At 41.4% G+C, this 14,089-nt stretch overlaps 2 protein-coding genes across 2 annotated transcripts in view; both read left to right on the top strand. All coding sequences in view use genetic code 11, as the record gives it.

The window, feature by feature from the left end:
- Positions 1-6,699, top strand: part of EGR_10131 (hypothetical protein) — a gene marked incomplete at both ends in the record, with an annotated part of 7,821 nt that extends 1,122 nt beyond the window's left edge. Inside the window, 4 exons of the mRNA XM_024499380.1 lie at positions 1,941-2,027; positions 2,593-2,633; positions 2,677-2,722; positions 6,299-6,699. Of these exons, the coding sequence (XP_024346209.1) occupies positions 1,941-2,027; positions 2,593-2,633; positions 2,677-2,722; positions 6,299-6,699 (575 nt within the window). The remainder of the gene's footprint in view (positions 1-1,940; positions 2,028-2,592; positions 2,634-2,676; positions 2,723-6,298) is intronic.
- A 5,845-nt stretch (positions 6,700-12,544) lies between these two features.
- Positions 12,545-14,089, top strand: part of EGR_10130 (hypothetical protein) — a gene marked incomplete at both ends in the record, with an annotated part of 3,592 nt that continues 2,047 nt past the window's right edge. Inside the window, one exon of the mRNA XM_024499379.1 lies at positions 12,545-12,633. Coding sequence (XP_024346208.1) covers positions 12,545-12,633 — 89 coding nt within the window. The remainder of the gene's footprint in view (positions 12,634-14,089) is intronic.

Here is a 14,089-nt window from a genome sequence, read left to right as displayed (position 1 = left end):
GTAATCTATCTCTAATCCCTGTAGTTTCTTATTGTGTGTCTTTCTTTCACCACCACTTTCTCTTTCTAAAATTTTCTTTTGGTATATTTTTCTGTCCTACTTCCACCTAGCCTCCACTTTCCTAAAATTTGGGTATTCGAGTCTTTATTGTTGTTATTGATATTAGTCCCAAATAGCTGCTATAGTGAAATGTGGATTTTGTATCCGGTTTGCACCAAACCTGCTTAAAATATTAAGGGTTATTAGTGTTACTATTATTATTAGTGCAGATATGCTATTGTGTTAAATCAGCACAACACTTCACATTCAGCTACTGAGCTATATTTGAGCTGACAGGTGAATTTAGTTGTATGTCGATGAGATTTGCGTCATGTGTAATCATGTAAGGCATTTCTAGTTGTGTGAACTCTATTCTAATGCTACTCTGCTCCGGTATTATACTTCAATCTAACTAGGATGCACTAGGGACATGGAAAATTATGCAAGCTGAAGAATTAGATTATACTGGCTAATTTAATCAGTTTATTATTGTGTGAATGAAGAGGCAAGGTCTCTAACAAACTGGTAAGGCAATGGCTTTGGCCACCTCACCTTCCACTCGGTAATCAATTCCATAGGCGAGAGCGTGCACCTCGGAGCATTGTTTGTGTATTTAAGCCCTGTGCATTCATAAGCCTTAATATCTCTGTGTGCATGCCTTTATCCACCCACTCATCCATCTACGCACATATCAATGTACTCAGCTAGCACTGGTACCTTCCTCAGTGCATAGTTAGAGCAGCGCTCCATCGGCAGTACAGCAGACGGTGGAGGAAACAGGTGTTTCGGCAAATGCACATGGGATGAGCAGTCGAGACTAAGAAGCAACATATTAGGTCCCGCTCAGTATATTCTGAAGGCAATTGGTGTAGTGTAGAGGGCATCTCGTAGACAATGCTATCTATTAACGTGGAAATTGCACGACTAACTTAGGACCTCTTCAACCAAATACCCCACGTCAATAAATCAGAAACAAAGGTAAAATGACCTATCATCATCGTTAAGTAAGCATGGGTTACAATTGTTTGAGTAATCTCTTGGTCGGATGCAGAGTCGCCATCCAGGTCACACTCAATTCTTTTGGAGAGCAGGGCTTAACGGACCCACTTTAACAGCTCACACTCCTTGATAAGGTTTATTGATGGTTGCTGATGCACAGCATTCTCCAATTTATACTGCATTAGCTTGCATTGTGCTGCCCAGATCAAGTCATTCTGATCATAGATAATCTGATGATTTGGCAAAGATTATCTACGACGAAGAAGTTTGCTTATTGACCCCTAATAAATAAATTAAATCCACACTATTAGTGAAGATTTCGCACAATCAAAAAGGAACCCAAACCATTTAAAAGGTGTTCGGAATATCTAAGCCTTGAAGGCATAAACTGTCGTTCCGCCATTGCCACAGCATCGGTCAGGCACTCAAACTTTCAGCTTTGCATGCAGAAATATCAGTCACCAGAATAGTGGTAAACGTTACTTCTTCTATAATGTCGCTTGCATTGCAGCTGTTAAACACAGACTCCACTACCACCAAAGAGAATAGACGGGCGTTGGATGGGTTAGCGTGAGAGGTACTGGACCACCGAATTAAAAGTGCACCACAACACCGAATGCGCACACTAAGTGCTGGTTTATGTAAAGATGAAGATGGCCAAATATGGTTGTTGATGAGCTAAAGGCAGGTGCCAGATACCCGTACAAGCATGTGATTAGTTGGCGTCGACCGACCGACTGAACACATAGCATCAGTTGGCCATTCGAGTGTGGTTCATGGCAAGCCTTCCTATGCGCTCGTGCTGCTGATTCTGAGGTCAAGGATTTACTCTAATTCTACTGTCAAATCGACGCTTTAAGTGGTAGATCCACATTTCCATTTTCTTTCAACATTTCTGTTAGTGTTGGCGCACACAAATGAGAATGCTGCCAGGTATTTCAAGTCAAAAAATCTAGTTGTTAAACTAGCCACTGGGAAGGCTCGAAACTGTAAAATGCACAATTTGCTTCAGTCAATGCAAATTTTGCATATTAATTGCAGTGTTGAATGATTACCACAAAGCAGAGTGGCGTTGTACGATCACGGTTAGAACGGAAACTAAGTCAATTACACCCGAGTTCGTGGTGAAGTTACTCTAGAGCAGTCGAAAATTATTTGCCCTAATCTATCAATCTGTGCTAATTCAATGACCAGACAGGCAATTGATACATTTTATTCTAGTCAGAAATATGAGCTAATTATGCATTTTTACTGAGGTACGCATGGTCTCACTTGCTTCCTTCTTACCTATTTTACATGAGACAGCTTGTTGAATGATCATACGAGGAACAGTTTGCCTACATCTAACGTATATCGTATACCCACCTCCAGCATCTCACAGGTGCACATTACTTTCTGCGGGGCGATTGACACCCCGACAGCCACAGCAGATAAGTCCAACTCGGACTGGATGTCCTTTAGCATGCGTAGAGAGGGCATGGAATGAAAGCATAGTTGCAAAATTAGTAAAGACAGTTGTAGTCTATTTGCAAATGGCAATTTGTTGAATTTCAGGTGGTGTTATTGCAATAGTGAGTAGTATTAGCGAGTTAGAAGTATGAGGAGAAAAATGCCCTGTTTTAGGCTCAACACATCAAGGCTGATCTTGGGGAACGTAATTTTGATCGTGATGATATGTTACTTGGTTAGCTAGCTGTGAATGAAGAAGGACGATTAAAGTAGGCAGAAAGGAGGTAGTTTTGTGGATGAAACTAAAAATGAGGTTTTGCAGTAACAAGAACTAGAATGGAAGCCCTCCATCTACTCTCATCGTTACGTCAGTTCCACGCATTCAATATGGCAGTTGTTGCTTCTGTCTTGATTGTGGCCTAAAATTCATGTTGGTCTGAATGCACGTTCTGTCCGTGGCATGAAATAGGAGCTACTCGAAATATCATACAGACTTTTTGTTCAAAGGTTGGCGGCCTTCGCCCGGTCGTCAGTATGACGGATAAAGCACATAATGGTCGTCCTTTTACATTGGTTTCACTTAGCACTACCATTCCTGGCTGTGGACAAAGTCTGCCCCGAAATCGTAATCCAACTAAGTTGTGTGAAAGAATACTCTGCATGCTTGCATATGGAAGAGTCGGGAGGCTATTACTATGACCAATGGTCAGTGTCTTATTTGGAAGTACAACCTCCTGATGCCGAATGGGTCACACTTTTATTTAAATAAGCAACTTATGTATTTATTTATTTTGCATCTTTTTTCATCACCGCTATTTCTCTTTCCCAAATTTTCAATGCTTTATTTTCCTTTCCTACTTTCACCTAGCCCCCCCTTTCCTATAATTTAGGTATTCGAATCTTTATTGTTAAACAGTCGCGGTAAAAATACTGAAGACTGGATTTTAAGGAAAGTAGTTCCGTCTCCTTGGAGAATGTAATCTTGATCGTGATATTATGTTAACTGGTCAGTTGGTTGTAGCTAGAGAGGACGATTGGTGAAGGTAGGAAAAGAGGTAGCTTTTTGGATGAGGCTAAAGATGAGGTTTACCGTAACACTTACGATTGCATTATTTAGCAATCAGTGACACTTCCTTAACATCCAAAAGCACCTCATCTTGACAGCTAGACAGCACAATTGCAAGCAAGAAAGCGCTTGTGTTTCTCAAATTTGCAAAATCAGTGCAAATGTTGGTCAAATGTCTATGGCACCCAGTACACCAAATCCGCCGCACATCTGCCATAGGTGCATGTCCAATCTGTGCAGCCTGTCATGCAGCACACATTGGTCTGTGTTTGGGCACACATTGCACAAACGACAAATAGGCAACCTGCATTACAATTTCAGAGTCACTTGCTTGCACACAGACCTGACGAAAAGAATGATGGCAAAGTACTATTCGTTTGGGCTGGATTTGCTTTTGACAGATCCAGCATATGAAAGAGCGCGGATTTTCCGCGGTTATCTCTTTAAACCTCACCCCCACTCCAATTTTAAACTCGCTAATTCTGCTACTGCCCCTTGCAAGGAGAGCAGACAGAGTTACAAATCAGCAATGTAGTTAATATGGAGGCTTGCCCATTCACGGCTCCGACTCATGATAGTAGACAGGCTCGTAAGCAAAGGTGTGTCCGGGTGGCAGACTGTAGTGGTCATTCATCTTACTCAATACAATGGAGGAGGAAAACCAAGTTTACTGCTTCTTGCAAATGAATGGATTCCCTGACCACCGAATCTACTGCTGTGATAGGAAAATGTAAATTCAGCTCTTTTGAACTTGGGTGACTATTCCATGCTGCAGACAAAACCATAGCAACATCTAAAATCTAAGCCGCTCCTTTTATGGAGTGTACTTTATGACACCAGATTCAACATTAGCCACGCCTCCGATCCTCTGGTCGTTCCATGTCAATTTTTGACAGCCTGATGAAAATAAGTGAGTGTGCCTTAACTCATGTGCCTGCAGCAACGTTTGTCAATGGCGTTCTTTCAAGTTTGGGGCCATTGAGGGAGAGATACATGCCAAACAATTTTTAAATGCTAATATACAAGCGCAAAATTTTTTAGCTGATACAAGTTTTATGACCAGATTTTCGGCGATTAAATCAGTAGCACGGCGTCAAGACCCAAGTAATTGACTTTGATAAATATGTGAGACCCGACATTGCAGTAATCGAATATATTTCCGGAAGGAAAATGAGACACAATGCTCGAATAGGCTATGCAATGTTGACATGGCATGTAGTGATTTTGCACTGTACTGATTTTACTGGCTTAATCTGAATGTCAGGCCACTAGAGGAGGTAGAGTAGCAAAGCCGTCATTTGATCCTTTTTGAACTTGGAAGTTCAGCATGTAATTAACGCAATGGTATGTAAATTACTGAAGCAAAACTGCAGAAGAATAACTACGAATTGTAAAGGAGGGGATGCAATCCGGAAGAAGCAATTAAGCAGAGGTTTTTAGCACAATTTGAGTGCATCTTTCGTAAACATTACTGTAAGCAATGCTCATATTGCGTTTTCAAAGCAGGCATTTTTAAGGAACATTCTCCAAAATGAGTTTGCACACAGAATCAGAGGTTTTTGCGTCATCAAAAAATAAAAATTAAAACAAACTGGAAGCCGGACCCTTCCACACTTTATATTAAATCATGTCGATTCCTGATAATCATGCTCGTGATGTAAAAAATAAAAGGAAAGTTAGATATATTAATTTACCAAATTTCTAAACTGCCATGGCTATGTTCAAGGCTGATACCCAGGCAAACGCCACGGCTGCCATTGACATCTCCGCGAGCTATTGAATACATGATGTAGCTAAGTGTCTCGGTGGCTTAGTGAAAACACACCACGGGCAATGGCGAAGTTGCTGGAGGACAGAAACGAATTCGCAAACAGCAGCTCGGTTCTTAAGCCTATTTTATGTCTTTGTGACGGACACGACCAACAGCCTGGAATCCTGTTCAGTGGTTTTACGTCAATACACAAATCTTCCTAGCAAACCATGGAATGCAGTGGTCATCGTTGTTTGGAGTAAAGGTAGCAACAATATTTGCCATCGTAGGCAACGGTATCCTCAGTTTGTCAATCGCATGAAATGTAAGTCAAAGGTAGAATGCCTTCCCCATGTCATCAAGCACCGTAATTTTCTCGCCGTTTAACTAACATCCATCTGCCTCCTATTTCACAAAAAATATTTATTAAGCAGGATGCGAATGCTTCAAAGTCGTGGGTAGAGTATAGATGATTGATCCATTTTCCAATGCACTTCAAGACCCGCAGTGCGCAATGAGTTCAATCATAGCGTAACAATTTCATCCACAATGCAGCCATGAGCTGAGTGTCACTAGATTAAAAACAAGAGCTTCTGCGGTATACAACCTTGGAGGAGGATGGAGGATTGTGGTGTAGAAGGAATAGGATGCGAATGAAAGACTAGGAGAGTATGTAAATAATGATCAAAAAACAGGTGAAAGATTCCCCAAGTTGGGGGCAGTGCAGCGTTTTATGCGGAAGGTCCCACTTTAATGCCCACTCTTACCTAAAGCTTGACTTGCACTAGGGTAAATTCTCGTTGATCATTGAGTGATAGCACAATTTTGTTTCTCCATATTTTTGGCACGTTGAGTGCCTTTGCTTAGATGGCGACTATCAGTACACTTAAAGTCTATTTGCATTACGTCTCATGTGATATTTGTAAATTGGGCGATTTTACTCCACAAAATCTTACTTCTCTCTCACTTCTTCTCTTTTTTCTCCCAATTTCTAGGATCCTGCTACCCCACTTACCGCACCTATGCTGCCTGTCCACTGCCCTCTTTTTCAAGTTCCAATGCTTTCGTTCCTGCTCGTTATGCTTTATCATCGCTTCCTCCAACTTTTCTTCAACTATTGTTCCACTTTCTTCCAATTTATTTTAAATTCCATTATCTGAGTATTTGTTGCGTTCCTATATACAGCCTTACTCTCCCTCTTCTTCCTATTTTCATTCATCTTGCAACCCATACACACTTGCTTTTTATATCTCTATCGTCGCATCCTCGTCCACTTCTCTACTATTCCTTCCTTCATCGCTTCTGCGACTTCTTTTCAGCACCTGACAAAATTGCGTCCACAGTAAAAACACATACACGAACACAATACAAGCACAATAGTGGAGGTTGCGATTGACTTCTCAGTTTTGAACTACATTAAGCAATGGCAAGTTGTTAATCGCCACCATCATCTAACGCTGGTTCACTTCCATAGTCAAGTTGGCAAAAACATTTCCAGATATTACGTCATTCTGCGACTGAAATGCATCCAAATTTCGTGCAGCATACGTGTTGAGAATCTTCTGCTTAAACTTGACGATTTAAGTAAGATTTGGCTAGTAAAGTGGACAAGTCTGAAAAAGCCGTGTAACCTAGATGATACATCGTAGTATGAGACTTCAAGATTTGAGAGTAGCGCATAACACAGTAAAGGGTGGGCGATGCGCAATCAAGATGCACTTAGATCCACCCCACAAGTTCCCACATGTTGCAACGAATACAATTGCAGTAAACCACAGTTCTCGTCCTTGGCAGAGATCCAGAAGAATAAGTTGGACTACAATATCGACACGCCACACTTCGCTTGCCCAACATCCTCGAACAAGATGGTACGCACTGCAACAACTTGAGAATACATCATTGAATGAATATCTCACATTCACTGTTACCGGCAATAAGTTCTTGTTCTTGCTCACCACGATCTCTAAAAAGTGATTTCAAAGATGAGCGCTGTGTGATTTGACCTGCTTCGCATGACATTTGCTCATTGTACAGTAGGTGGCTCTTATCCCAGCAGAGATCACTGGATGAAAAATGACGCAGACTACACCGGTCTCTGGCTGTTTAGTATGAATTTCCACATTCAGTGAAGCTGCGTTACACCTTTGCAAATAATGAAAATAAATTCGTTCCACAAAGTTACCAGCTCCCTTTACATGCAACCACGGTATATTAGACAATTTTATGTCCTCTGGGGGTGGTTGGTTTGGTAAAAAGGGGCAGTACCTACAAGAGTTTTCCAGCGCATAACTGTTTTTACACTTTAAAGAAGGGGCCCTTTAAATCGCTAGCAACGCGATCTCACATCCAAATCTGCTTATCAGGAAGAGTATGTGAAGTATTTCAAAGTGCTTTTATACCAGCTACCTGTGTACAACTAGCTCATACTGTTTGCGCATAATCCCACTAATTGCAGTTCTGGTTCATGAATTTGCACTCATCGTGACAAACTGTCATTCAAATACTAATAGCCAAAAGTATATGCATCATCTAATCTGCTGTGATCGCATTTGGTTGATCTGTGGTGACTGTTCTAGGCGATATAAATGCAGAGGAAAGAATGAGTAGACATCAATGGAGGCGCAAAATAGTGGCTGGAGTTCAAGGTAAAATCCACGCCAATAATGAGTACAGTTAAGGTTAACTCTATGTCTTCAGCTCCACAGTGTTCACTTTTACAATTTTCATGTTACTTTCCTCTAGTCTTCTACTTTGTCTAAGCAGAACACGAGGGACGGGACTGATGGAAATGGATAATAAAGAGGGATGGGGAAGGGGCTGCTCTTGAAATTGGGCCTGATGACCCATACGAATTATCAGAGAATGGAAATAGGCACTGTCATATGGGTGATGTGGAGCAGTCAGAACTGGATTGTAGACTGAGGTATTGGGATTTTTACGCATCTTTCCGTGGAACACGGTGACACATGGGGTGCACATCATTTAAGGAATATGGTAGAAGGAGGGAGTTTCGACTGAATGTCTTGCATTTGACTGCAACTTTACCCACCTCAGCGGAGAATGCAGAGGAGTGGGATTGACTGACTGAATGGCCATTGTATTGTGATCTTTGGTCTGTGGTTCAGAGACGCTGATGATGATGTTGATGCTGGGTCTGAATGGCTACGATGAGAACTGGTGGCGAGAGCACTTGTGTCAGAGAACTGAGTTTGGTACGGTAAAAACGTGCATTGAATCAGATCAGCGTTTCATACGGTAATTAGTATGGGTTGGCACCATCTGTGAGATCTGATTTGTAACTCTTTAACAGTAGGCGAGCATCACCATTCCATGATTTCTTCACATTTACACGCCGCATAGTGTATGCACAGGATAATGTCAGACAGACTGTCGGAAAGACAGGCAGATATCATTTTTCGGTACATAATACCATAGGATCCTGCTGCCGCGCTTAAGGTCAAGATTTATTCTATGAGGCCAGTAGAGTTGCAATTATGTTTTTATTAGCTGAGTTAGTCATTTAATCTCTTTTATCCATTCTAACCTCTGAATTTACTTATTTAAAAGTCTGCAGTCGGTGAGAGCTAGTTGGTTGGTCCGTCAGCCGATGCAGACTAAATACTTGCAAGATCGATGATCTAGTGGCTGTATTTCGCCCACTAGTGACCATATTTGTCCATTCTTATCTCTATATAGGTAAATCCTTATGTATACACTTTTAGTCTTTCAGTAGATCTTGGCTATAGCAGCCCAATGTCCCTCACCCGTATTCGTCAAACATTTGTATTTTCGTGTTGATGGTGGTGATGGAGTTTGAGCCCAATAGCTACGATGTAATCGACGTGATTTATGAAGCATGAGTGAAAGCATCCAAAACAACTTCAAAGACTAACCTGCATCAGTTGACCAAAGACAGAGTGTGGCTTGTGGCCAACTCTCGTGTGTGCTCATGCTGCTGCTACTAGGTCTGTAAGCCTGGCTGTGTGCGTGTGCGCTTTTTGCCGCTACTTTGATGAGGTAAACATAAGGCCTTGTCTTTGGTATTCCACTTCCACTGTATGATGGCAATAAAGCATTCTCCTGCACTTCCATGCTTTTAGATTGACACCTTTATCCTTCCGATGCTCACTTAGCAATGTTCGCGTTTGGTGTCGAGCGACGGTTCAAGAGCCGAGACTGGGTGTGATCAAGTATTTAATAGTAACGAGGTCATGACATGCATTTGATGGTCCACAGTTCCCGAATAGACTACAGTTACCTTTCTAAATTTGCAACCACACTTTCTTCTCCACTCAAATTGGAAGGCGTTGGCTCTGAATCGGACCTATATACTGTAGTCGTCGAGGTGTCAATCGTCTCACAGAAAGTGATGGTCTACTTCAAACAGTGGATGTAGGCACAAAAGCCATACCACAAACCATTGCCTCAAAATTGACCGAAACACATGAAAAGGGTCTTTTAATATATGAAGACTGCTTCTGTAATATACTTTAAAGACATACCTACCGATATTATGTTTTGCACCGTCTTGAATTTTAATAATTATTATTTTGCATTTTTAGTAAAACAAACAAGTTAACTCTTGAGTCATGAATAAGTGAACATTGTAAAGTTCTTTTAATCACTACTACCACACTCAGGATATCAGAAGTAGAATTTTTGCATTTTGGGGCCATAATAAACGAGATAGCTGGAACACGCTTGCGTATCCACGGCTTCTATAATCATTTTTCCAATGAAAGATGATGACTATGTGAGAGTGGCAGAGTAGACATCGCTTTGCACTACGTGGTTTCGTTGACAATTCGGCTAAGTAAGCGCATTCAAAGACCGACCAAATGATTTTTCAGATAAGACCAAGGTCTTTCATTGCTTGCCATTAGTAAAAGACATTTAGACATCCTGCCTAGCGTTGGAAGCCCCAGCTAGTTTTCACTTGATCCAATTCTTCTTCCACTTTGGGATGCCCCGATGATAATGACACCTTTAGCGCATGTGCTGCGTCTTCTTATGGCTGATGTCCACGCACACCGTATTACCATCTCTCAGCCCAGATTCTTCGCTGATCTGATTCCTCTAATAATAAAACAGCAGGATATAGAGCAGGAATAGTGTAAGCGATTGAAGAGAACCAATCTGCTTCTGTAAAATACAAAACGTGCTTAAAATTAGGCAAAACATGGTCCACAACTTAAACTGAGATGGCAACACGTTCATTGCAGCATGTTTAATGCAGAAATTTGTACCAAGTATTTTGATTGGCACCGCCACTGGCTACCTTTTCCCCTAGCGCCTACACTAGTTTAACTCAATATCTACAACAAGGCTATTTGATCCGCCTTGTTAGTGTAATGGCTACTTGCAGTACCTTGTCTTCATAGTAGACAACCAAAAACTAAATCTCCTTAGTAAACCGTACATGCAGTGTTAGACTGTTTTGGACAAATAAGAGAATAGTGAGATGCAAATGTCCGGATAGGAAAGCTCTCTTCTAGGCGAAGTCCCCAAATGGAAGAGTCGTGACTCTCCCATATAAGGCAGAACAATAGCATACAAGATAGATCACATGCATTAATTAAAGCCCCACCCTATTACACATGATGCCTTGAGGAATACCAAACAACCGCGTCTCCTTCACATATGGCCTGTGCCCTTAACGGACTAATAAATTAAACCTAACTACAATAGACAGAGTTACACTGATTGACTGTAAATTAAATACATCCATTGATGATGTCGGTAGGAAATCTTTCAGAGAGGCCAGGAATGGTTCAAAGCTAGCGAGGATTTCTTAATAGAATAAAACACTACTATTCCATCAAACTAGTTCAAATTATGGTGACAGCATCATCACCTAAATTCAGTTTCTTTTTCAAATCAACTAATTGCATCATGCACGAAATGAACATATGTGACTGATGTCAGAGCTGTAGCTGTTTTTTCACCAAGGCGTGCCGGTGGTATTCAACATAATTCACCTCTACTTCAGTTACCAATGTAGCAATAGCTTCCAGATTCGTACATCATCAGTGGCACCAACATTTACAAATACAAGTATTTATCAAACTTCTGACATTTATTCTTTAGCTGTCATCCTCTGAATATTATGCCAGAGAAATATACGGCAACAGCGAGGTGAAAATGGAATACCGACTCCACGCCATACGACAAAATTGTGGGTATGAAATCAACGGAGGACAAATAGAAGATGTTGATGAGGTTGTGTGCAATATACTAGACAAAGACGAGAGAAAATCAATGCCACTTGCCTCATAGGGAGCAGATTCGGCAATCGAAATGATGACACTACCAATCATTGAAATCATCTACTTCAATTGACCTTACAACCAAATTATTGAAGTCATCTATTCTGACTTACCTTCCAACCAAATTTAAATAGACAAGTGCCTTTAAGTTTTACATTACTACAGCAAAAAAATCTAATGAGAAGTAAATCACCAAGGCAAGTCGATTTATTTAGTCAGAGAATCCTGCTTAAATGAACGCACTGTACCGTAAAATGATGCGGATCCCTGACTAAATGCACAATCATTTTGTGTAAGCGCAATTTCGAAACTGTGAAAGCACAGAAAAGGTGTGGCTGAAGTCACACATTTCCCATGACAACTAGGACTGCTTGTTTTCTTCTTCAAGTCTGCATCTCCGCTGTGTCATAATACAACATTTGACCTATTACGATGGAGTAGGTCATGCTCATTAAACCTTGCACAAAATATGTAGCTATAGTTTTAGCTGGGAAGCTAGCAGACCGGTGCTACCAAATACAATGAAACCGCATAGATAAACAGTGAGGGCACGAGTTGTGCTACTTGGCTGGAGGAAGCAGCCAATGTGATTTAATAGCTTAAGTGCTTCAATTCACCTAACATAGGCTTGATTTATGTCTGCCTTTAACAACAAAGCTGTATAGAGAGTGCAGTTCGGATCACAACTATCCACTGTGGACACGGATGGTGAAGCAAATCATCAAGGAATGAAGACCCTCCAGGAATGAAGGATACATAAGTCTTAAATAGAATCAGCACTCGCACTATGCCGTCACTTCCTGTACCGAGGCAGCCATCTGACTGTACCAACAACAGAATAGGAAGCTGCAATTGGAGGTGTTTGCTGTGACTTCGAGATGAGGAAAGGGTGTAAACAAGTATTTTCTCTCAATGGTTCCGTGTAGACGTGGTGTAACGTAGGGGATTCAGACAGTGATTTGGAGTTCCCACCACATGGAAGACCAGAGTATTCGTCTAGCAAATGGTCAAGAGATCAGCAAGAAACACTTAAACAAGACGAAAGAGGAAGGAGACGATGAAAGGTGAGACAAACTTGCAGATTTTGGTTGATTGTGTGCCAACATGATTCACACTGTGAGGATCCACTGGTGTGCATTCACCTAGACAAATTAGGAAGAAAGAACAACTAAAGAAGATTCTAAGCCAGCAAGCAGGTGAAAGAGCTAGACACCAGTCTGATACATTTTCACGTTATCAACAGCTGCAAAATATGAGTAAATGAAGACTATAACGAGTGGTTCCTATAGTCAACAGAGCCGCTATTTGACTTCCACAGCTTTCCGCAGTTTCATAGGTTCGGTATATTGCACTCGTTTCGGTCTGCTGGTCACGAGGACCAGCACACCGCGCATTACTATAATTCTACCAGAGACTTAGCACTTTCAGTAAAAGGTTAAGATGGATTTAGAGGTTTGCCTTTACAAAAATTACAAAGAAAGGAGCGACGGCCAGCATTGACAAAGGGCTGACCCCGAGAGGTCAAAATAAAGTTAACCGATTACTTCCATTGCAAAGCCACAAACAAAACACTAGGACCCTTGACCGATCCCTCCTAATTTAAATGGAAAGGAGGTGACCTTCATAAACTCAGCAAAGGTTAAGTACTACTGCGTAGACACTGATAGCCAGCAATGGTGTTTTTCCAGGGAAAATAAACTAGGCAACAAATCATCAATGAATGACAATGTGTGAGAAAGAGGGAAAGGAAGAGAGACGGGTTTGGAGGCCTGCCTTCACATGGATATTCCATCTGCTGTCAATCAGGCTAAGCACAGACTAATTGAGCTTTCAACTTCACAGATATCAGGAGGAGATAATGGGCTATACCGAGGTCAGGAGGACAATACAAGAAGGACAACGAATAGAAAGAAGATCAAACCACTGTTTTGTGACTTTCTGACCTCCGCCTGACCCATCTCCGCTTTAATAAAGTTGAAAAAGGATCCAAGGGTAATAAATGCACTTTACCGGAGGCATGCTTTGATTTGGTCACTTCAAGAAGAGTTGACTACTGCTGCATCAATACTTCCATCTTTATTTCGTATGTCTACATTGATAAAGGAAGCACAAATGTTTCGTACATTAAGGAAACCAACTTTTTAGTGACTGTAACCCTCTGCACACAAAACGTTCACTGATAAGCCCATTGGGAAGACGCAGAAGATGCCCTAGCGACCCTTTCAGCTTTGTTGACAGGCTCAATGCGAATTCAGTGTTTTCAGTTAGCGAGATCTGCAAGTGGGGTACACCCATTGGTGCCTCCAATGAGTGTACCCAACCGAATCGAAATCGACTGGATGTGCCGTATTTCTACAGGTCATCTATGACATGTCGTCCCCCATCAGATTCAAACAAATTAACGCCTCCGAAATTCGAAGATGCTTAACCAATGAAGATGCCACGGACGCTCTCGTTTTAACCTTTACTCGCAAATGAATCAACCACACAAGCAATCTTAATTTGAGCTATCTCTAAACA

The sequence above is a fragment of the Echinococcus granulosus genome, assembly GCF_000524195.1.
Source record: "Echinococcus granulosus chromosome Unknown EG_S00192, whole genome shotgun sequence".
In the NCBI taxonomy this organism is placed as follows: domain Eukaryota; kingdom Metazoa; phylum Platyhelminthes; class Cestoda; order Cyclophyllidea; family Taeniidae; genus Echinococcus; species Echinococcus granulosus.
This window is presented reverse-complemented; position numbering and strand designations above follow the sequence as displayed.